The 25,677-nt window shown below is 40.0% G+C and overlaps 2 protein-coding genes across 9 annotated transcripts in view; one reads left to right on the forward strand and one right to left on the reverse strand.

The window, feature by feature from the left end:
• LOC135222153 (uncharacterized) overlaps positions 1-25,677 on the reverse strand; it is a 38,733-nt gene that overhangs the window by 4,596 nt on the left and 8,460 nt on the right. For 5 of the 8 annotated variants that reach the window (XM_064260324.1, XM_064260332.1, XM_064260342.1 and 2 more), the window contains exons 2-10: positions 18,645-18,782; positions 16,022-16,202; positions 15,670-15,798; positions 15,131-15,312; positions 2,723-2,854; positions 2,204-2,356; positions 1,366-1,496; positions 741-846; positions 54-181 (exon numbers count right to left, since the gene is read on the reverse strand). In XM_064260324.1, the coding sequence (XP_064116394.1) occupies positions 54-181; positions 741-846; positions 1,366-1,496; positions 2,204-2,356; positions 2,723-2,854; positions 15,131-15,312; positions 15,670-15,798; positions 16,022-16,202; positions 18,645-18,782 (1,280 nt within the window). Of the gene's footprint in view, positions 1-53; positions 182-740; positions 847-1,365; positions 1,497-2,203; positions 2,357-2,722; positions 2,855-15,130; positions 15,313-15,669; positions 15,799-16,021; positions 16,203-18,644; positions 18,783-25,677 lie in introns of those variants that run through there. The other 3 variants (XM_064260346.1, XM_064260352.1, XM_064260349.1) reach the window with 3 other exon arrangements.
• The window catches only part of LOC135222221 (uncharacterized), a 123,359-nt gene continuing 101,465 nt past the window's right edge, over positions 3,784-25,677 (forward strand). Inside the window, exon 1 of the mRNA XM_064260360.1 lies at positions 3,784-4,449. The gene's annotated coding sequence lies outside the window, so the exon portion shown is untranslated. The remainder of the gene's footprint in view (positions 4,450-25,677) is intronic.

Below are 25,677 nucleotides of genomic sequence, written 5' to 3' on the forward strand. Positions count from 1 at the left end.
TCATATATGTTTGATTTTTGGACCCTGTTAGTGTATTAGTACAATTTACTCACCATGGATCAAAAGAATCGATGCCCATAAGCCCGACTTTGCCAATTATGGACCTGAGGAACTCATTGGAAGGCGACATCAACCAACCTGCTCTTCCATCTCGCAGAAGGCGCTCAAGGCCCATCTCAGTCTGAAGTATAGAGTTAAAGTTTTATTAAATCATATGTCCTCGGCCTTGGAGAGTTTGCATATACAGATCGCTGATCAATATTCGAGGAATCTTTAAAAAGCATGAAACTTGAATTCTATGACGAAGTACTATCGAAAGATGTGTAATTGATATTCAGTTAGGTGGATATACACATTTCTGTTTTGACTGCAATGAAGCACTGTAAAACAAGCGCAGAAAAATTTTAAAATAGTTCTTTTTATTCTCTAAGTTTCATGTCTTGTATAGCCATCCCCGGGCCAATAGTACTACAGGATCCAAAGGACGGAAATAAAGGTATTGTGAATCGCGAACTTTAATGGGGTCTCCCAACTAGTTCTACCGCAATACTGACTTTAAGTTCAAAGTTTTTAGATTGTCTTGGGAACGACCCTCCTTCCTGCATGAAACTGGTCAAAACTTTGCAGTTGATGTAACCTGAATTAAGATGGACACCCTGAAATGCCTTTGATATTGCTGAAACAAGAATTGTTCTTCTAGATCATGGGAAATGTCAAGAGACAGGAGCTGTCTGACAGACCTTATAACCCGTTCCTCCACAGGCCTGCAACATTCTGTCTGAAACTTGGTAAACCGTATGAGCGGCGATGTATTTGACTTGCCATAGCCAAACTTCATTATGTAGTCTGAAAATAAGAATAAAAAAGACTGAAGACCTATATGCATATAATTATGGATCATTCGGGGGTAATGGAGAACGGTATGTTACTCATTTGTAGATGTATGTGTACTACAGTATACTTGCAATGTATATCATGTAATTCTATGCACACACACACACACACGTACACACTCACATACACACACACACACACACACACACACACACACATATATATATATATATATATATATATATATATATATATATGTGTGTGTGTGTGTGTGTGTGTGTGTTATTCATACTCAAAGAATAGAGGGGAGCAGTATATAAGAAAAACAACCACAGAAAATAAGTTAGTTCAAAATGTTACATAAATAACTCGCTACTCAAATTCAGCTTCTACAGACAATGACAAAAAAAATTAACTCAAGATAATGATTAAAAGGAAAGAAAGAAAGCTATAAGAAGAAGAAGAATATAACCAACTTCACGTAAAGTGCGAACATATACTGAAGCAAGCGTAACATATACTTTACAATACCTTGGCGTATAATTGGGGTCGCTGTGCTTCTCCCAGTCGCAGTTGCCTGTCACCTGATCCAGGCGTTGAGCCATCAGGAAAGTCTGCAGTCTGGAGGCGCTGGTTTGGGCAAGGCTCTCCCCGAAGTAGTCCTGGTGATGTCAAAACAAGGAAAATAATTAGTACATTTTCATAAACAGGTGTGAGAGTTCAGAAGCAGCCTTGCTACTTATAGTATATAAAGATCTCGAGGCTAGAATACAGTCTACAGCCGAATCTTCTGTGGATATTTATAGGACACTGTATAATGCACTGTAGGAAGGAAATTATAGACTGATTCTAAAGTCCTTTTCTTCACACAGGTCTCCAGAAAATGGGACAATGCACCGAAGACCCAGAAAATCTTGAAAATCATGAATTAATTGCACAGAGGGCGACTCAGAAAGTCTTGAAAATCCTATAGAACAGTTACAGAAGAAGGCAATGGAAGTCTTGAACATCATCAAGATAAGGCATAGAGAGAAGAGGACCCATAAAATCTTAAGAATCATAAAGAAAAGGCATTAGAAAGAGACCCAGAAAATCTGGAAAATCACGCAAAAAAAAAAAAAAAAAAAAAAAAAAAAAAAAAAAAAAACGCCGCAAAATTTCATCAAGAAACGGAACCAAGAGCCCCAAGAAGAAGAAGAAGAAGAGAGCCGATATCAAGCCAAAACCAGACAGAAATTCAATCAGACACTGAATGAGACACGGGAGAGTGGAAAGAACTTGCTTCCCTTCTGAGACCACAGAAGAAAACTCCAGCATTAAACCGTTGCTACAGACAATGAATATTTAAGGCTTTTTGTTTTTACTGAACCTGTATGGTGGCATAATCGCAGATGCGCAGACCGAGGTCGGCGTGAGCCTTCCGGGTGACGTGCTTTTTGGCCAGGTCCATGCACCCCATGGAGATGCCGTTCCAGCAGCCAGCGGTTACTAGGCCGAATAGGGGGGCGATCTCCTCTATAATCTGTGAGAACAAATTGAATGGAGGTAAACAGGGCTTTTTCTGTTACAGACATAGGTTTTGTTCGATATTATATAACCTCATGATAACACGGATACTGGTCATGAATTCCAACCTCATTTGCTGTACAATGCAATACTCCAATCTTGAAATGGCATTTAAGCATGTACCCATATATTTCCTGAGATTACTGAAAAATATATGGTTCCCAAGATCTCCTTTTATATATTTAGAATGTACTTCTTTTACTGAATACGATTACAGTATTGAGTTCTCTCAAAAGATTCCTAAAAATAATGTCGCAGAATTTAATCTTTCTCCAGTCAAAAACTTCCGTGACCTTTGGGTACAACATTTTATCTTTCTCACCAGCTTAGTTTCTTTGCCCATTTTCCCAACAATTCGCTGTGTCTTGAATTTCCCCTCCACGATGACAGGCCCAGACATATTCCCGTGCATTCCCAAAGCCTTCCATTCATCGTTGTATGCCCTGACTTCATCCTGGAATTGGAATTGATCCGGTTAGTAGCGAATTCTTTGTAATCAAACGAAAATCTTCAAATGGGGTGGTCAGCAGAATAGTCCCCATTGAATTACGTATAAGAATGATTAAGTTCATATGAATTCATTGTTTGTACTCTCTCTCTCTCTCTCTCTCTCTCTCTCTCTCTCTCTCTCTCGTCTCTCTCCTCAGTCTCTCTCTCGTTCTCTCTCTCCTCTCTCTCTCTCTCTCTCTCATCTCTCTCTCATCTCAATATATATATATATCTATATATTAATATATATATATATATATATATAATTGCACATACACATATAGTATATGTATATATCACACACACACACACACACACACACACACACACATATATATATATATAATATATATATATATATATATATATATATATATGTGTGTGTGTGTGTGTGTGTGTCTGTGTGAGTGAATATGTGGTTGTGTGTATGTTTATATGGGTGTAAGTGGGTGTAGGTGTGTTTTACATATATTAAGGGGCGCGGCGACAGCCGATATTCGATAAATTATCGATTTTTCGTTATTGGTGGATTTGAACTTTATAATGTCTAAATAAACATGCCCTGAAGTATTATTGTAAAAAAAACTTTTTTAGGTGGGTTATTTTACATAATGTTCAACGCATCTTCTGGCCTGTGAGTGTGGCATTGAGCGAATAATTGTCGCAGAAAGTCTACATGAATTGTAGGGGGAAATGAGAAATATACTTTTCCTATTAGAATATACATCATCTACGATATATCGCCTCGTGATATCGCCCTCTGAGCGACATTTAGCGATAAACTGTCGCTCAATGTCATAATAATTGCAAATATTGAATAGTAGAAAGTTGAGAAATATACGTTAGTGTCCCACTAAAATTACTCATTTTCTTCAATAAGTGCTTATGCGTTCTGTACAAAAAAAAATATGAAATCATTGATTTAATTATCTATGTATCTTGATATTTTGAACTCGTCATCGTCGTATCATATGTGTAAGATACCAACAAGCATATATGATATTTCATACGTCTTGACATATTTTTATTAAGCATTTTCAGAAATATACAATTATACACGCGTAAGTAACAGTACTGTATAACAGAGTAATCTAAGTTTCTATACCCATAAACGTTGTGTTGAACGTTTGCGAGGTGTGAGTTTATTTTGGTCAGGCCAGGCTCTTGTACTGTGAGACGAATTTGCTGCATTTCCTTATCTGATTTTCATCGCTTCTAGAGCATTATTACGTACTATTTACAAAATGTCAAGAATCAAGAGAAGTGCCATCTGTCTGAGGGAGAAATAGGAACGACTCTGTGCCATAGGAGGAACCGAAGCGTCTCGCGTGTTGGCGTCCCACCTCGGTGGTCGCAAGTTCGATTCTAGGGCATTCCATTGAGGAGTGAGAGATGTGTATTTCTGGTGATAGAAGTGCACTCTCGACGTGGTTCGGAAGTCACGTAAAGCCGTTGGTCCCGTTGCTGAATAACCACTGGTTCCATGCAACGTAAGAACACCATACAAACAAACAAACAAACAAAGCGTCTCACCTGGGATATCGACAATGGCTGATTTAGGTAAGATTGTTTTCTTTCGCGAGAACTATTTTTCATAGTAATGATAATGATTATATAAGAACAACAAACGCCATTTTCACTACAGCGAGTTGTTGTCCGACTTATGATTTGAGTAGGGTTAGGTGCCGCAGCTTTTATCATAGTAGCTGCTCAGAATTTGCTAACTTTACCCTCGCTATTTATTTGTTTAGAATTTGCCCTTCAATATCTGAACGGGAAACGGGAAACGTGTACCTACAATGATAGGTTAGGAATGACACTACTAGGATACGTAGGTGTATACTGTTACATAGGTTATGAATAAAACTTTATAATGATAATAGAGAGAGAGAAAGAGAGAGAGATTGAAAATTATATATATATATATATATATATTATATATATATATATATATATATATACATATATATATTATAACCTATACATATAATATATATATATATGTATATATATATATATATATATATATATATATATATATATATATATATATATATATATATATGATGTGTGTGTGTGTGCGTGTACTATATGTATTTATATAAGTATATATTTAAATATGAGAGAGAGTGAGAGAGATTAGATATATATATATATATATATATATATATATATATATATATATATATATATATATATATATATATACATATGGTAGATTTAAGCCCGTATACTGCGGAAAACTAGATTGTGGCAGTTGACGTTCTTCCATACAATTTTACCTCCTGAACGAGAATTTAACGTAATATTTTTTCGGCCGGCTGTAATTAACTTGTAATTTACCTTTGAACTCTATCCTATGGTAAGGGGGACCGATGGGAATGTGGGGTTTTGGGTGGGGTAAAACACTTGGGAGAAGGTTTTGCTGTTATTGTGTTATTTCCTCTTATTTATGACATTTAAAACATGAAATAGAGGCTGAAATAAAGCGATAAAGAAACCGATAATGGAGCGGTTACATAGCCAAAATTCACCTATTACTACTGCTATTACGACACCAAATCCTACTGCGCATGTTATAAGGAGCTTTTGTTTCAGACACAGACTCCTTACGTATGTTACACTTCTAAGCTTGCCTTCCTTTAAGGCGGGGACGGAGCATCCCCGGTCAGGTAACACGTGTTACTAGGTTAGGTTAGGTTGGTTAGGTTAGTATCATAATCTATATGTTACACTCCCTAGTGGTTATGTATCCCACACCCCCTACCAGAATTCAAATATGGCGGTTTGTTTAACTTTCTTGTCCCCGAACCAAAACTTCGAAGATTGTTCAGTCGAAGTAGACAATGGCAGTTGACGTTTTCCTATGTTATTTTACTTACTTTACTAGAGTTTAAGGTAATATTTTGCCAGTCAACTGTAACTAATCTGTTATTTACCTTTGAACTCTGTACGTCGGTACATCGCACCCCTTGTACTGTCATGTAGTCTTCAAAGGTAAATTACGGTACAATTACAGTCGTCTGAATAAATATTACTTTAAATTCTTGTTCAGTAAGTAAAATAACTTAGGAAAACGTCAACTGCTTATGATTATATGGCACTGAATCGAGTCATACTTATGTAATAAAATTCCTATATAGATACATTATACACACAAGCACACAGACACACGTATATATATTATATATTGCTACGTCTATAGAACGCCTCGCCTTCCCAGCAGAGTTTTAGTTATATTTAATTATAAAAGTAGCAGCCATGCCTTCTGAAGCGACTGTTGTTGGGAGAGGGGGTATGTCGTAGGAATGATATTTCCGGTCTGACGGAAGCTTAGGGTAAGAGAGGCAAGTCACAAGAGTAGCTAGGCTTCGAGATGGATTTTAGGGACTTCTACAATAAGACCTATTTTCCTTCCCAATTTGCTGGCGTTGTGTTTACCACCTTTCAGGCAATGCTCGAGGCGGTTTTTGGAAGCCCCGAGATTCGAAAACAACCAGTATCGCCCTCAGTCGGCTGCGAGACGTGGTCTCGGACAGAGGTCAAATTGCCAGCCTCCCAAAATTAGGCCTACCCACGACGCACTGGTGGACACGAACCCCAGACCTGAACAGAGGTCGGACCGCATTCTTCTACAAGGATACACAGAATATTGCATAAAGGTACGTCTGAAAGTGTAAACTTCAACCCAGCACCTTTTACTACCATACGACTCTTGCTAAATTCATTTTCAATTCTCATTTTTACCCCTTCTACATCAAAGCCCTTTGTCCTCATCGGGCCACGTGCTCCCCTTTGTGACTTGTTAAAGACCAAGCTTTTGTGTATACCTCAGTGAACCATTCGAGTTTACCTTCCCCAATGTTAGAGAATTAATCAGCCTTAATCAAAGCAAGAAGTCATTTTGCCTTTTATCTCGTTTAATCTGGGATTCTTTTCCAGATTCCATGAGTCACGTGCCGTCTCTCTGCCGCAAGTGTGCATTAACCCAAGTGAATGAAAATCAGCTTGAATTGAATGAGACTATAAGCCCCAACGTGGGGACCAATATCATTTAACTTTTCTCCAGGCCAGCACGGGCCTTTTTGTAAATAAATAGTTTTAAAGTAACGAGCTGAGTTTTCTGGCGACCTTCCCTCTAAAGAAAGTATTCATTAATAACTATCAGTTTACGGTAAGTTAAAGCAATTCCCTCTTGAAATCCCTCAATTATTTCCGTTTACGTATCTAGCTTCTATCAAGGCCCTATATACGTAACATTGTCAACCTTCGCCGAGGATATGAACCTAGCTTGCTTAAAAAAAGCTTGTAAATCGCGTTATCCGTTGTAAAACGTAAACTGTAAATGTTTTTCAAAGCGCAAAACTAAGCACACTTGCAGGGAAAGAAGACACACTGACTCACGGTAAGGTATTCCATTCATTAATATGATTATTCTATAACCAATGTTAGCTTAAGGTACGTTTAAGTATTTTTATTGTAGAAGTGTGTTAAACAAATGCGTAGGTAGAAATCTTATTATTGTAACGGCGAACGCGCCAGAGCTTTATTTTAGCGGCGAGCAAACAATTTGCCCCGCGAATTCTCTGTTACTTTGTGCTGTCCTCGTCGGACGAGACAGAGCACGTGTGTAGAATAGATGCCAGAAAGAACCAGATCAAAACTAGGAAGTGCTTTGCCAGGGTTTATTGCTGTGTTTGAAAGCCTAGCTAGTTAGGAGTGTTTTACTAATAGTTACGGCAAAAGAAGTGTACAATTCTTTTGTCTGTGATATGTTAGGGTATCCATTTTTAACTTAGTCTTCATTCCAAGTGTTGGTAACCGCTACCTCTCAGCTTAAATTCAGCTTAGAGCATTCTCGCGCCTGCGCGGTCTCAACCAACCTTCGTCTCATTCACAGCGGCAGCCATGTTTGTTTCCTCTTTCAACATTATCTAAACAATTTAAGCAAAGTAACGTAAGTCACGAAGTTTTAACGTAAATAATATCAATGTCTGTACTAGTATCTATCGTTCTGCCAGAGAAATTAACGTAATTCGCCTTGAATAAGAAAGTAGAATTTTGTGTTGTAAATTGCCTTCGCATTTACAGAGAATCAGCTGTTTTGAACGACATGCTGCGCGCTAGCAGCGCTACCCAGCTCCTTCACGTGTTTCACCTCGCATCGCTCACTCGCGCGCTGAGCGAAAATTTCATTTCACTTAACGTAACCTCATTTACAATTGTTTGCTAACATCGTTTTAAATCCTTACCGTCATTTCACTGTTCACAGGGACCTAGTAATCTTACCTAAAGTTAACGTAAATCTCAAGTAGAGTAAATCACAAGAATTGTTAACGTAAAACGCGTCTTTGTAAAATTCATATTGAAACGCAAATCATTTCATAAGCGCAAGCCGCTAACATTAACGTAAAAATCGTTCACCACGAGCGCGTTATCATTTTCATAAAACGTTATCCAAAAGCAATTCTTTCATTAAAAACGTTAACGTAAGTAAATCATTTAACGCAAGTTGCGTCATATTAAACTAACATTAGTAGTTCAATTCAAATATAAGGGAGTTCATTCATATATCATTTTTCACCCTCTCCGAGAGAGAGAGAGAGAGAGAGAGAGAGAGAGAGAGAGAGAGAGAGAGAGAGAGAGAGAGAGAGAGAGAGAGAAAACCAGAACACAGTATTCACGAAGCCAAGAGTACTACATCTTACCATTAATTATAGCATGCAGAATTAACATTATTTTAGTCTCTTGTGTCTTTCATTTACACAGCGTGATACGTACGCGCCTGTGTCCATTGCAGTTTGCAAGCATTTATTTATTTCATTTACCGAGTACTTCAGCGAGGGACTGAGCATTCCTAAAATTTCCATTACCTGTCGTTGCCCGAGTGGTCTTTTCATTTTCTTTTATCACAAAAGACTTGCGTATACCGCAAGCACAATTCGCACAGCGTGCCACGCCAATTCATTACTTCCAGACAGGGAAGTCGTTACCAGTTTAGGACTGGCCACCACCAGTGCACGTCAGGTCTTACCATTTTACAGTGCCACTAATTCTTGACACTGTCCATCGACTGGCTGCTGAAGTACTCCCACCTTTTACTTTCTCTCCTCCACTATTACCCTCTGCCATGAGCAGTGCCATTTCACTTCAGTATATTTAAGTATACTGCATGTAGTGTCCGGGACACACCAGCACGATACCAGTGCTCCAGCCTCCATAAGTGCCATTGCACCTGTACAGGCCGTACAGATAGCCATTAAACCTGCGTGTCCGTCCTTACGGAACGCCCAAATAACTAGTGTGTCCATGTACAAGGGTCAGTGATCCTTCGGAACACTCAACAAGGGAACGCCTCCCAGAAGTGCCGCAATACCAGCCCTAAGTGCTGACAAACCTGCGTGTCCGTCCTTACGGAACGCCCAATTCATTAATGTCCGTGTACGAGGATCAGTGATCTTTCGGACCATCCCAAGGGAACGCCTCCCCAAAGTGCCGCAATACCAGCACTACTAGTGCTGCCCAAGGAACGCCTCCTCATAAGTGCCGCGCACCTGTACAGACGTACAGGTAGCCCTATACCTGCGTGTCCGTCCTACGGAACGCTCATTCATTAGAGTATCCACCATTTTGGATCACTGAACCAAGGAACGCCTCCTCATAAGTGCCGTGCACCTGTATTGGTCCTACAGGTAGCCCATTCCAACGTCTCCCAAGTTGGGAACGCCCGTAAGTGTGACGTGCGCCGCACACTTCATTCGATTTTTTCACCTCATCAGAAGGTGCCAGTCACAAAGTCCCACCGAGCACCCAGTCTTTTCACTTTTCATTACCACGTCGCAGAACACATTTCCAAGTGAGTGCTACTTTCCACAGTAGGCACTCCCATTCCATTCAATACCCTTTCCTGCCTTTTGGCCTATTCTCATTTTCATCAGAGCCTCTACTGCAGCCTAAGGGAAATGTCTTCCCCTGCTTCCCGCGACTTCTTTGCCAGAGAGCTAGAGAAGCTCGGAGCCCTCATAACTCTGGGCAAGGAGGCTGGTTACACTGGACCAGCACTAGACCAGTGGATAAAGGCGCAGCAGGCTGCCGCGCGCCTGCAAGAAAAGGAAGAAAGGGAAAACCAGAGAAAAGCCGGAGAAGCAGAGAGAAAAGAAAGAGAAGCAGAAAGGAAGGCAAGGGAAGAGGAGCGAAAGCATGAGCTCGCTCTCAAGGAGAAGGAACTCTACATCAAGCGGGAGAAGGCCCGTAAGGAGAGTATCCTAGCTCAAGCCACTCTGCCAGCTTCCAGCCCTGCACCCACTGTCTCTCTTAGTCCCGCCGTCGCTGGTCAGCCTGACATCCTTTCTATTTGTGAGCCTGGTCCTGATCCAGTGCCAGAGATAGAAATTCCTGCCGCATCCTGCCCGCCTTTTACCTTTTTACCGCCTACCTCCTCCCTTTTGGAAGAGGTAAGCCCACCAGTTAACCCCGAAATTGCTTCCGAGGGTGATTCAACGGAGGTTCCCTTAACCTCCCCACGTCACATCACTGCCAGAGAGGACTCTTCACCTGTGCCAGAGCACACTGCCAGCCTTGGTGACTCCGCAGATTCGCAACCTGTGGGGCCATCTCGGCCTTATCATCCAGTGCCACGGAAGAGGTTCTGGAACACGTTCTGCCGAGACTGTGGCCGCAAGGGTCACATGTCTGCCAACTATGGAGGGTGCGCAAACCACCATATTCCTGCCATCGCAATGGCCGTCACCAATCCTTCTTCACTAGGACCCCCAGCTAAGGGCCCTATAACAGTCGCACCCCTCCAAAGTCATTATAAGCCAAGCCACGTCAGAGCCTACGACGACTCTGGCGCTCAAGTCTCCCTGATACGGGAAGACAGAATTCCCCGAGGGGCTAACGTTGATAGACGTCGATTGATCACCATTGAAGGTATCAATCACATTAAACTGATCCTTCCGACCGTCCAATTGAGGGTCACCAGACCTCACTTCTCCAAAGAATGTACTCTTGCAGTTGCAAGCTACATCCCAGGAGGTTACGACCTCCTCCTAGGGCAAGACATGAAGTCTCCCTCACAATTCAAAAAGCCTAGGGGTCCTAACCCCATGTCAATTCACTCCAAAGCAAGGAGTCATCGCAATTCCACTTCCTCCAGGAAGTACGTCCACCAACAGTCTCCCCCGTTACCAAGGAGGGAGATTGACCATTCACAGTTCCGTTGCAAAACCTGCAACGTAATAGGGCACTCCACGAATTGGCCTAGGTGCCCTAGCCGACTACCAGCAGCGGACAATGTCCACTTTCCACAAGGCTTAGCCTTCCAAAAGAGACAGGAGCCTCTGTCTCCCATTTGCAAGGGCACGCTGAGAGGTATTGCACCTCCGGTACCCGCCACAGGTCCAGTCGACCTCAACTCTCTGCCAGTGCCACTTGGCAGCACTGAGCAGTGCCAAGCTCCGTCCAGCCTGGACGTAGAGCCACCACCGAACTTGACCTCTGCGCCTGGCCCCGAGCTAGCGCCGGCGCCTAACCTTATCAAGGATCCTCCTACAGGAGATCCTCCAACAGGCATGGAGCTTACCACAGCCCATGGCCAATCACTAGTTCCTTCTTCTTCATCCTTACCTCTGTCGCCCGAGGATGAACCTCCGGCAGACCTTACCTTTGTACCTCCTCTGGAAAACCTGGAACTGCCCGACCAGGAGTCAGCCTGGAGTTTTCCCCTCACGACGGTTGTCGCAGCAGCCGGAGTGAGGGCCTCCCCTGCAGTAGGTTCCACCTCTACGACGGTTGCTGCAGAGACCGAAGTAGGGTGTTCTCCTGAAATCCTTCAGGCTACCGCTGCCTCAGCTCCTGCCGGCGTTTCTGGCCTTACCCCAGAGTCGTTGCCTCCGTCTACTCCTAGGACTGGTATAGCCAGGTCCTGGAGGAATAAGAAGAAGAAGAAGAAGGGACGTAATTAACATATTAACAAAAAGAGCCACATGCTCTCCTTGACACCTGTGCCCGAGGTACAGTGTCGCATTCAATTGCAGAGTGATCCTGGCACCTACCCAGAGAAGGTAGCCAGCCCGATCCCTGCCAGTAGCACTAACCCTCTAACCCCTAGCCATTGTAATACTAACCCTCATTTAAATATAACCTCATTGCATTTCCCTCCTGGTAAATTAACCACTCATCATCCCCAACGCATCATTACCTCTCATTATGTATTTTAACAATTCCGTCGCTGAACTGCTGCTGTGCGTACCACACTCTGGAATGATTGCGTCTTCATTTAACTGTATTGAGTAGGTTAGGCTAATAATTTAGTACCAGGGCATTAGGTTAGTAGCAAGTAGAATTTTCAAGTAACCTTATCTAGGGGTAGAGTAGACTGTCGTCACAGACAACCCGTAGTTATTACTTAGGCTAGATTACATCCCTACATTAAGTTAGTACACTTAGCATCTTTGCCTATAAGTTAGGTAGGCCATTGTAGTCAGCCGTATCGCTGCTCAAAAAAACTTCAAGTTAGAGTAGGAGAACTGGGTAGTCGAGGCGATCAACTTATTTAAGCCAAGACCTTCACGCCCCAAAGGGAGTGAATGCCTTCTTAACAGGGGGAGCTGCTACGTCTATAGAACGCCTCGCCTTCCCAGCAGAGTTTTAGTTATATTTAATTATAAAAGTAGCAGCCATGCCTTCTGAAGCGACTGTTGTTGGGAGAGGGGGTATGTCGTAGGAATGATATTTCCGGTCTGACGGAAGCTTAGGGTAAGAGAGGCAAGTCACAAGAGTAGCTAGGCTTCGAGATGGATTTTAGGGACTTCTACAATAAGACCTATTTTCCTTCCCAATTTGCTGGCGTTGTGTTTACCACCTTTCAGGCAATGCTCGAGGCGGTTTTTGGAAGCCCCGTGATTCGAAAACAACCAGTATCGCCCTCAGTCGGCTGCGAGACGTGGTCTCGGACAGAGGTCAAATTGCCAGCCTCCCAAAATTAGGCCTACCCACGACGCACTGGTGGACACGAACCCCAGACCTGAACAGAGGTCGGACCGCATTCTTCTACAAGGATACACAGAATATTGCATAAAGGTACGTCTGAAAGTGTAAACTTCAACCCAGCACCTTTTACTACCATACGACTCTTGCTAAATTCATTTTCAATTCTCATTTTTACCCCTTCTACATCAAAGCCCTTTGTCCTCATCGGGCCACGTGCTCCCCTTTGTGACTTGTTAAAGACCAAGCTTTTGTGTATACCTCAGTGAACCATTCGAGTTTACCTTCCCCAATGTTAGAGAATTAATCAGCCTTAATCAAAGCAAGAAGTCATTTTGCCTTTTATCTCGTTTAATCTGGGATTCTTTTCCAGATTCCATGAGTCACGTGCCGTCTCTCTGCCGCAAGTGTGCATTAACCCAAGTGAATGAAAATCAGCTTGAATTGAATGAGACTATAAGCCCCAACGTGGGGACCAATATCATTTAACTTTTCTCCAGGCCAGCACGGGCCTTTTTGTAAATAAATAGTTTTAAAGTAACGAGCTGAGTTTTCTGGCGACCTTCCCTCTAAAGAAAGTATTCATTAATAACTATCAGTTTACGGTAAGTTAAAGCAATTCCCTCTTGAAATCCCTCAATTATTTCCGTTTACGTATCTAGCTTCTCTCAAGGCTGCTATATACGTAACAATATATATATATATATATATATATATATATATATATATATATATATATATATATATATATATATATATATATATATATATATATATATATATATGTGTGTGTTTGTGTGTGTGTGTGTGTATGTAAGCTTTTTTATATAGCATTTATAATTGTGAGGTCATTTTCTTTTTCTTATGTCTTCAGCCTTTACCCATCTCTTTCTGGGTCGCCATTCTGTGTAAGCCTTCTCCATCTTCTATCTTATGAGCTTATTTCGAATTCTAGAATTTATTCTACTATAAATGATATATTGCTTCATCATCATCATGCCATTTATTATACCCTATATCATTCATAACTAATTCATTTGCAAATTTTACATGAAAATATATGTGAATTTCGGGTAAAATATAGAAATCTAGAAACCACATTCTTATTCTTTTAATTATGTTATAAATGTCAGGGAATATTTATCACATGACAAAATAGTTTTAGTACAAAAATCAGCCTTCTAGCTATCAAAGTTTCTCATTCATTTGCAAATGTTACATAAAAATATATAGGTATGGAAATTTGAGGTAAAATAGTTTAACCAAGAAATCACATTTCTTTTCACTTGATTACATTGTAAATTTCAGGACTTATACCTTATATGACTAAATAGTTTTAGTGCAAAAATCAGCCTTCTAACTGTCAAATTTTAAGATTTATTTGTAAACATTACATAGAAATATGAATGCGAATTTTAGGTAAAATTTAGTAATCAAGAAATCACATTTCTATTCTATGACAGAATAGTTCTAGTCCAAAATTCAGCCTTCTACCTGGCATAGTTTTGTAGTTAGTACGAAATAAGCATAAATTTCTTTCTTTTACCATTTACTCAAAAGTTACTTTTTTCAAAAATTATTAGAACTTCAAGAAGAAAGAACCAAATTCAATAAAACCTTTACATGGTGAAGTATAACTATTTATCTGGATTTTCAAAGAGCCAAACTGATTTTTGAGTGAAACTTTTTTTGGCATATTTTATAAAAGTGACACCATAATTTTTTTTCAAATGCAAAAAAATTAACTTAAAACTCGAATTTCTAAAAATTCTCTTTGAAAAAATTCATTATTAGTTGAAGAATAAGTGATAAAAATTTCAAGCAAATCCCTTGAATCATAAGGAAGTTATTAGGAATTACTTTATAATAGGGCCTTATGGAGTCAGCGCTTCACTTAAACATGGGTGATTTTGCCTTTGAATTCTATTTCATTAAATCAAACATAAGGTGATACGAACTCAGATATGAAAAGCTAATGATAAAGACTGCATATCTATGTAAAAATATTCATCTGGCTGCAATGTCACTCAGTTTATAAAAATCACAAAGGGTCAATCGTTTCAAAATTAGAACATGGAACCGGAACGCAGCATCCAAATGCTTCCAGTGAGAAAGAATAGCAAAGAGAAGCCTTCAAATAAAAGCCATCCCATTGGACAGAGAATAAGGTGGGCCGTTGTACAGACGACGAACACTCGCGGAGCGATCCATGAAAAGCAGCTGGCTGTAAAGCAAGAACGTATTCTCTTACCGCGTAGGCTATGAGAAGAGCCAGATCGGTGTGATCTCCATCAAAATCTGGGCTGTTGATGCTAATGGTGTACCAGTCGGCATGACCAGCGCTGGTGCACCAGGAACCGTACTTCAAGACTTGCATAGTATCTTCGTCCACCATCCTTGCTTTGCAAGAGATTTGGTACCAGAAGTGTCCACCTGTGAACAGTCATTCACTGTGAAATGCTGTGGCTTATCAAATGACGATATGTCCTTAGAGAAATTAAAAATGTTTTAGGTTTTGGTTGACAAACTCATATACTAACATTGACACATCTCACATGATTGTAAATATCAGATGATTTCTGAGAAAATGAAGAAAGCCTCTCTACAAATCTCCTCAAAGGGTTAATTTTGAAGCTGCTCAAATAAGGATAAAACACTTGACAGACGTTGAACTCTCGTGTACAGTGTAGTGAAAACTTTTCTTGGTTCAGGTTACGCGAGGCAATTATGAAATCATTACTGTTGAAAGTGAGAGGAATAGTCCTCAGAACACGTGAAGTCTATATTCACCTGTGGCTGGGTCTGAAAATGCAGTGGTCCCCACCAATTTGTCCCGGTCAAGGCGACTCAAGAGTTGACGGATCTCCAGACTGTCGTGGTATTTTGTGGTGATAATGCAAGTGGCCAACAGATGCATAGCTGTAACAAACAATGTAGCAGGAAAATTTAAACTCGACAAGGCAATCAGAATTATGAAGAGGCTTGATATAGTGAGTCTGTTTGATATCTAAAGATCGAAAAAGAAACCCTATATTTTTTTTATCATCAGGACTGAGTCTTTGCGCTGTTACAGACGCTTCTTAGATGTGAAATATGCATTGCTGTATTCAAAACCAATCGGATTAGTCTGCTACAGGCTTACTGTATACCATAGCAGTAGAGGGACAACCATATCTGGCGATGGTCTCAACCACCATGGCCATACACACATGGTTCTCTCCCCTCCCACCCAGCTCCTTGGGAACGACAAGCCCCAAGAGACCCAGCTCCGCCAAGGCGTTCATCGACTCACGAGGGAAGGTGTAGTTCTGGTCGTACTCGACCTGAGGAAGAAGCATCGTCGAGGTCATGTTTGGGCTTGAATATCCGAGGTTAGAGGAGGACAGAAAATAAATATGAGGTGATATGAATGTTGAGTGAAATTAAGGTTTGTTCTTTCATGCTTAGAGGTTTTCGTTTATTTAGTTGGTTCTTGCGTAAGTAAATATCTGTACAACTTTATTAAAGGGAACTGGGTTGTTAAGATGGCTGTGTGGCAGAGGCGTTTCCGTTCGTCGCCACTTACTTCATTTTTGATGACTTTTTATAAAATAAAAAAAATGTAGGTTTGGTTCAGTAGGGGCTATATTTTTACCTCTAAAATTTAGTAGGGATTAATGATGTCTTGAGGGTCTCATTTCAATGAGTCTCTCTCTCTCTCTCTCTCTCTCTCTCTCTCTCTCTCTCTCTCTCTCTCTTCTCTCTCTCTCTCTCTCTCTCTCTCTCTCAACCAGAAAGCCAAACAGAAAGCAAGAGAAAAAAACACACTCAGTTGAAGTGGAAGAGAATATTGCACAGAAAATGGAAGCTGTAATCAAAAAGCTAATTTGCTTTTCTTTTTAAACTGTTCAAATATGGAGAAAAATAAAAAATTATTATGGCATTTTTGAAGCGATTTTGAAGCGTAGAACTGTTTCATTTAAAATGGTTTCGAAGCCCTCTGTGATTTAGTGGTTCGAGTAACATCATCCAAGTACAAAACTCAAAGCAGTTTCATTCGGTTCAAAAGAAGGGATGACATCATAATGGTTACCAGTGGTTTTCAGAATTTTTGTTAGGTGTTTGTTAAAGCAATCGACGAACATACGAAACTTTACTTATCTTAGCTGTCAGAATAATCACTGAGTAAATGTAGGATAGATATTTTCAACTGCATTTATTTATCAACATGTGCCTTGAGACACTCTGCCTGGGCACGATCCTGGCATTTGTTATCCTTTGACTTTGATGGCTTTTTACCTTATAATGGTTACTTATGATTTTTTAAGCTATTGTTTGGCGTTTGTTAAAGCCATCAATGAAAATATGATGCCCTCATATCAAGGTTATGGAGGAGTGATGTAGTGGTTGCATTTGCCTATGTTCTCAAGGGTCGCATGTAAGAGAGAGAGAGAGAGAGAGAGAGAGAGGGGGGGGGGTGTTATTGTTTGTGTTCGTTGGAGGCAATAGGAACGGCTTGGATGGTTTGTGTATTTGCTGTATCGTGTTTTGTGTTTATTTGATGTTGTTAAGATAGTATGGGGACGGTTTGTGTCTGTGGTTTTCTATTTTGAGAGAGAGAGAGAGAGAGAGAGAGAGAGAGAGAGAGAGAGAGAGAGAATGGTGTATGGGTAGTTAATGAGTGAATTGCTTGTTAGCAGGCGGTTGGGTTCGTCTGCGGACTCGGTCGCGGATCCTTGAGGGAGTCAGAACTCAGAAGCAGAAGGAGCAGTCTGTATTTGGCAGTTTTAACGACAGTCAGTCTGGTCAGAAGTAGTGAGTTGCTGTTGTATGTTTTCTGGATTGTTTTGATATTGTGTAATTTAGTTTGTTGTGCTTGTGTCCATCTGAAGGTTGTTGAGCTTGTGAGCTTCTGTTGTGCTTGATTTGTGAATTGTTGTGTTTGTGAGTTGTTGTGAATTCTTAATGTTGATTGGTGTTTGTGTGTTCATTTGTTGTGGTTTGAGATGTGTAGTTGATCTTGATTGGTGTGTGTTTGTGTTAGAATTGTGATATTTGTTGAGCTGTGTTTAGTTTTGGTGTCGTAGGTGTTTGTTTGTGTGGTGATTTGTCGTGTTGTTTTGAGTTGTTGTATGGTTTTGGTGCTTGTTTTGTTTTTTGGTGTATGATTTTCAACGGTTGTTTGTGTCTCAACGACTGAATCCAGTGGACAGCACAGCGTCTCGCCTCTAGTTTTGTTTGTTTTCCTCGCTGAACCAACCGTCCTGCACTTAAATAGGAACGTAAAGAAGAGAGTGTGGCTTGGGGTGGGCGGGTGGGGTGGGGGGGGGGGGGGGGGAATTGTTAACCGTTATGATTAAAGTAAAAGTGGTGAAATCTTGTTATTTAACTTGCTTAGCTTTGACCCCGCCACTAGGTCATCAGGGCTTCTTGAACAAACGGTGCCTGGCACATTCCGAAAGGACCGCCTACTCAGGAACTGCCTTTCCCAGGAGGGAGGCAGGTCTCCCACCAAACCAAGAAGCATCCCCGTGGGAGACCCTCACCACAGAGTTAGAGGTCAAGGCTTCCTGACGTATAGGTCTCCCTTGAGGAGGGGTACTAGCCCCTCTCCTGGAGGTACCTTCCTAGAGGGAGATAAGGCACCTCCTTAAGGAAGCCCCTAACAAGGCGGCTTTCTTTCTCGGATGGTGGCAGGGGTCCTGTTAGGCCGAGAACCAAAATCTCATGACAAATAAACCGTAAAAGGAAAAACTTGACGCTTTGGATTCATTCTGACAACTTACTGACAGAGGTCGTATCTTCCTTCTGCAGAGGTCGATGAGGTCATCCCTCAACTTCTTCTGTTCCTCCGTCAGGACCCAGTCCGGGTCGTAGTCGGACCCCAGACCCCAAAACTCCCCGCGACCCCACTTCTTCGCCATCTGAAAGCAAATGGGATTTATTGAATGGCAGAATTTCTCATTATATTTACAGTGAACACAATTCTAAATTTGTTATCTAAATTAACAATGTTCTGAATATTGAGGTTCAATTTACATAGATTTATTTATGATCAAAGGACAAGGGAACGGCTAATCTCATGCCCTTTTGTAGCCCAGGGTAGAAGGAAGACAATTTGTGTGTAACTCTGAAGGTACAGATGACCTTCAGCCTCTACATAGACCGGCAGCCCGGACCGTTGAGATGCAACGAACAAGATACCGACTGTAACCCCTACCGTATTTAGGAGTAGACTTGTAAACTGTGAAACTGACCGTCTGCCGAAAATATATGGGTGGCTTACTTAACAAGCACCACTAATTGCTCGTTAGATTTTGGGTCTAGATCCAATATATGAGATACCAGATGAAACTAATATATATCTGCAGACTCTACTGATTATAGAATGACCAGTGACAGACATTTTGGAGGGTGGGTTCCCCCTGACAGATGCACTGAAAAGGGGGGGTTAATTGGATCTAGATCCAACTTAGGAGATACCGAGTAAAATTTATACTACAATAGCACTGCACATCCTAGAATACTGTGGTGGTAATGACAGACGTTTTAGTGGGTGGTTACCCCCTGACAGACGCCCCACAACGAGTGGGGAGGGGGAGGGGGAGACAGGATCTGCATCTAACATGGAGATACCAAGTAAAATCTGTACTACAATAGTTCTGCACATCCTAGAGTTCTGTGGTGGTAATACCAGACATTTTAATGGGTAGTTACCCCCTGAGAGACACCCCACAACGAGTGGGGGGGGAGGGGGAGACTGGCTCTCCATCCAACATCGGAGACACCAAGTAAAATTTGTAATACAATAGCACTTCATATCCTAGAATGCTGTGATGGTAATGACAGACATTTTAGTGGGTGGTTTCCCCCTGACAGACATACCCTAACAGGTGGACAGGGGGAAGGGCAAGCCCTGATAATGAATGTCTAGGTTAGTATAGTGGGCTACTATTGACCCGTATTATACATTATCTTGATATATTTAATAAATACTTTTATCCTTTCTATATCCTTTGTATTTATCTAACACAGTGTTTCCCAACCTTTGACACGTTGAGGAACCCCTGAGACCATATTCCTCATCCCAAGGAACCCCAATACACACACACACCACACACACACATATATATATATATATATATATATATATATATATATATGTATGTATATATATATATATGTGTGTGTGTGTGTGTGTAAGAATTTGTATTAATTACCTTTAGTAAAACAGAGGGGAAAAATCTCGCACGATATGTTACGATAAAATAAATTATAGGACTACGATTTCTCACGCCATGTTTAACGAAAAATATATACTTTTAAATAACAAATAATTAAATTTTAAATAACAAATAATTAAATAAAACATGAATTCTTACGGAACACCTGGCGATCGTTCACGGAACCCTAAGGTTCCACGGAACCCCGGTTGACGATGGCTGATCTAACAAAAATAATTTATTTGTTTCATTTAAATAACAGTCATCTGTAGGCCCATAATAATTCAGTCATATTATTATTTTGTCAGGCAAGCAACTGACTTCAATTATAGTAGGGGAGCCCGGGGCTAGTTGGCTACAGGGGTAAGTTGGCATACTCATCATGACTTTAAAGTTTACTAATAGGATGACTCTAATACATATACTGTGTAATTGCCACGTGGTTCCTCAATTACCAGCAAAATTCTATAGAGATAGAACGTAGGAGCTCGAATTTATGAGGCAATTTTTTATTTTGATGGTAGTAAGTAAATATTCTAATCTTTCTGTTATTAGCTATAACATCTATACATTCATAAAGATTAGTTTTCAATGATAGCATAGTTTTCCTAATGGTTTAAAGATTCTATAGCATTAAAATTATTAATTCAAGGCTTCTTGGTGTGGACTGGTAATCGTTTTTGTACCAAATGGTAGGGATGGGCAAGTTGGTACACGTTATTTGATAACAATAGTAAGCCTATTTATTTATATAATTTACGTTTGTTTCTGGATTTTTTGGAAGGATAATGAGATTAGTGTCCTATCATTTCCTCCACATTGTTCTCACAAGTTGCAGCCCCTGGATCTTAGTGTTTATAGACATCTGAAGAAATGTGTTAACAGGGCATGTGATTCGTGGATGACTGGTAATCCAGGATCAGGTATGCCCATATGTGACATTCCTGGTTAAGTTTCCTCGGCTTTACCTCTAGCTGTCACTTATTCTGATGTTTTCAATTGGTTTAGGATTGATGGAATTTCAACTTTGAATTACAGACTATTTCAAGATTTTGATTTTACGGGTGGTTATGTAACAGATTGAGAGATGTCCGAAAAGACACATGGGCTTCAGATCAGTCATCAGCGTGATACAGAGTTTAAGAACTCTTGTTGATACAGAAGAAAGCTCAGCTGAAGAATGCTTGTGTTTGGTAAGCCAGGAGAAGTGTGGGTCCAGTGCAGGGCATGTAACATGTGGGAGCATGAAGACTATGACGAGGATTTATTTCACACCTGCCACAATTACAACTAGATGATGATCTGAAGTAATACTAATGCCTTATATTTTGTATTTTGGAAATTCAGAGGGTATTTTTGCTATTTGATTTAAATGCAATGTAGTAATTTTCTTTTAATTATCAATGTGCCAACTTACCCAGTGGGGCAAGTGGCACGAAAAGTTATTTTTTTCTAAAGCTTATTGTTATCTTATGTTGAAAGCAAACAACAATTATTTTGCTCTATGATAAAGACGAATGTTAATATTTTTCAATGGTGGTAAGAATTTTGCAAAAAGTTTGTTTTATATTCGCAATAACCAAAATTGTTAAAAGTGTGCCAACTAGCCCCGGTCTCCCCTACTCGCTTTAGCTTTGTTTACGGTATGAAAATTAATGTAGCGGTGGTTGGAAGACTGACACTATAAAGTAGCATATAAGTTCTTATCATTATTAGAGTTATTGCTGTAAAATGTCTATATACATAACATTTGTTAAATAGAGTTACGCACCCATTAAATAGATAGTAATACATATGTAATATATACGCTATAGTCAGGGTACAGATCATAATAATTGTGCTACAGCCTACTCGGTTTGTTTTATCGAAGTAGGACTACCTTCTTTTGGTTTCAACTGACTTTCATGCTAATGAAATCATGGATACATTTTTGTATTATCAGTTTTATGAATGAATATTGTTGTTAATATAGTCGATTTTTTTTTCGGCTAGTGGCAAATTCGTCAGACATAATACAGCTGGCTGAGGAAGGACACAAAGGATCTCTGTTTTTTAAACAATATCTCTACACCAAGTTATTTCGAACATTTCCATTCTCTCAAGAAGATTATGAATAAATACAAGAGCAAACTAGACCAAAAAAAAAAAAATAATAATAATCACCTTGCATTAATGTAAAGAAAACAACAAAAATTAAAAATTATCACCTCTGCATTAATGTAAAGAAAACAAGAAAAATTAAAAATTAGTGCGATTGTCAATTTTTTCTATCGTTAATGTTTAATGAGTCAGTGTTTAGCGAATTGTTAGGGTTTAGTGAGTATGCGTTTAGTGAATGTTTATGAGTAAGTGTTTGATGAATGTTTAGGGTTTAGTGACTGTTTTGTGAATGTTATTGAATGTTTATTGTGTAAGTATTCAGTGAATGTTTTGTCTTAGGGGTTTTAGTAAATGTTTTGTGAATGTTAAGTGAACGTTTAGTGAATGTCTTGTGAATGGTAGTGTTTAGTGAATATTTAGTGTGTAAGTGTTTATTAAGTTTTTAATGAGTGGATGTTCATTCACTGTTTAGTATTTAAGAAGTATTTAGGGTTTGGTAAGCTAGTATTTAATGAGTGCTTATGGTTTAGTGAATGTTTAGTGTTTAATTAATGTTTAGGATTAAGTGAGTGTTTAGTGAATGTTTACTGAGTGTTTGGGGTATAATGAATATTTAGTAAATTTAGTATTTCAAGTGTTTAGTGAGCATTTAGTGTATAGTGAGTGCCTAGTGAGTGTTGGGTATTCAGAGTGTTTTGTGTTATTGAGTGTGTGTGAGAGTGTATGTCAAGTGTGCGGGTGTGTGTGTGTGTGTGTATAGTGAATGTATGCAAGTGTGAGTGCTTACTGAGTAAGTGCATTGTGAGTGTTGGTGTGGTTAGTGATTGTACATTACTGTTTAGTGTTTTGTTACCATATGCAAAGAAAGTCCTGTATTTACACAGGAACCATTTATGATTGACACTGCTTAGATCCAAGAGCAGATGCTTAGGCCTGACCACAATGGTTGGAGTGCTTAGGTGTGTTAATAATAATAATAATAATAATAATAATAATATTAATAATAAAGATTTAAAAAAGTAATAGTAATAAAATATAGTACTAAGAGCTGGACCGAGACCTTTCAATATGGCCTTCCGAAGTCACTCTCGGCAGGGAGATCGCTACTCCAGTGATTGACGCCCTATGCCTTGCACACAGCTTACATATTTGCACATTCGGTTGTCAAATTTTTATGACTGTTGGAGACGCATTATAAATCATATTAACAATGGTAAATGCATTGAACAGACGTGAGGATATAATATGATGTTAGTGTCTGTCTACTGGATATAATGAACAAATAAAGAAAAAAATATTACTAGAGAGAAAATTAGCCGAATAATGGTCGTCAAAGCCAGCAGCATCGATAGAATGTATTGAAACACAATACATAGGCTGCCTGTGGTGCGTGCCGGCGGGAAGTTAAGAGACAAACGCACTCGGCTGGCTTTAAACATCAAACTGTGTATCATTTTAATTTAAGTTTAGATTTTCTTCCCTGAATACATATGGTACCTGATACTTGGTGATAGTGTACAGATCAATTTGGGTGAGGCAGCCGAAAATAAGTGGACTATTAGATAACTGACATGATATTATAGGCCAACTTAATTTGGGAGTCAGGAGCTCCAAGTTGTATGATCGTCAACTTCGGGAGGGGGAATAAAATGGGTGAAAATGTTTTAATCTTTATAGTTAGCTTATCCTGAACAATTCATTCACATTTCCGTTTCCAGTAATTATTTGTGTTGTGATGCATCATCTCTTTGTGAATGTGCGGGTGTTAAAACGGCTCTTTATGATGGGAATTTGGTCTTAATATCAATCGAATTCCCATATCCGATATTTCATCCACACGAACCAACAGCAACTAAAGAACAATTCATTTATGGTAAGACACGTTGGGCTACGAACCTCGACATGGCTGCAGTGTCCTAACTATAGGCAAGAAAAGAAAATGACCAAAGACACTATTAAAGCGAGAATACTTATCTTACATTTCTTTTTTTAGAGGAACTGAGAGTGGCACCATATGACTGGTTTAATTATTCAAAAATGGCTCAACACACATACTTGTAGCTGTTGCCAATTGTGACCCCCTCCCATTCAGATAAAATACTTTGTGTGTAGTAATAACTCCAAACCAAAGGATAGGGCTAATATATATATATATATATATATATATATATATATATATTAATATATATATATATATGTGTGTGTGTGTGTGTGTGTGTGTGAAACTATAGAAAGTAGACCAAGCCTAGGAAGTCTCACACATAGTATTTATATAGATGTGATGGAATTAATGAAGTGAAATATTCCATACTTCAATAGGAATTTTAAAAAATAACTCCGGCAGTAATTCTTATCCTGAAACATCACAATATTTCTTGAATTTTTTGCCTTTTACATTTATCAGGCTGACGATTTTCAGATACTTACCATATTTCCAATATTAATATTGCCTATGATAGATTTTGAAATATTTCAAGGTGTCCCACCTCTCCCTTCCAATCGTAGGTTATGTCTGTGAAAGGGTAACCACCCACTAAAATGTCTGGCATTACCATCACAGCATTCTAGGATATGAAGTGCTATTGTGGTACAAATTGTAATTTAAATCTCCAATGTTGGATGCAGATCCTGTCTCCCCCTCCCTCTCCCCCTCCCTAATCGTTGTGGGGTGTCTGCCAGAGGGTAACCACCCTCAAAATGTCTGTCATTGCCACCACAGTACTCTAGGATGTGCAGTGCTATTGTAGTACAAATTTTACTTGGTATCTCCAATGTTGGATGCAGTTCCTGTCTCCCCCTCCCCCTCCTCCCCCACTCGTTGTGGGGTGCCTGTCAGGGGGTAACTACCCACTAAAATATCTGTCATTACCACTGCAGTACTCTAGGAAGTGCAGTGCTATTGTATTACAAATTTTTCTTGGTACTATGATGTTGGATGGAGATCCTGTCTCCCCCTCCCCTTCCCCCTTCCTCCCCCACTCATTGTGGGGTGTCTCTCAGGGGGTAACTACCCACTAAAATATCTGGTATTACCACCACAGTACTCTAGGATGTGCAGAACTATTGTAGTACAGCTTTTACTTGGTATCTCCATGTTAGATGCAGATCCTATCTCCCCCTCCCCCTCCCCACTCGTTGTGGGGTGTCTGTCAGGGGGTAACCACCTACTAAAATGTCTGGCATTACCATCACAGTATTCTAGGATGTGCAGTGCTATTGTAGTAAAAATTTTACTTGGTATCTCCAATGTTGGATGCAGATCCTGTCTCCCCCTCCCCCTCCCCACTCGTTGTCTCGTTGTGGGGCGTCTGTCAGGGGGTAACCACCCACTAAAACGTCTGTCATTACCACCACAGTATTCTAGGATGTGCAGTGCTATTGTAGTATAAATTTTACTCGGTATCTCCTAAGTTGGATCTAGATCCAATTAACCCCCCCTTTTCAGTGCATCTGTCAGGGGGAACCCACCCTCCAAAATGTCTGTCACTGGTCATTC

The sequence above is a fragment of the Macrobrachium nipponense genome, chromosome 20 (assembly GCF_015104395.2).
Source record: "Macrobrachium nipponense isolate FS-2020 chromosome 20, ASM1510439v2, whole genome shotgun sequence".
NCBI classification, from domain to species: Eukaryota; Metazoa; Arthropoda; class Malacostraca; order Decapoda; family Palaemonidae; genus Macrobrachium; species Macrobrachium nipponense.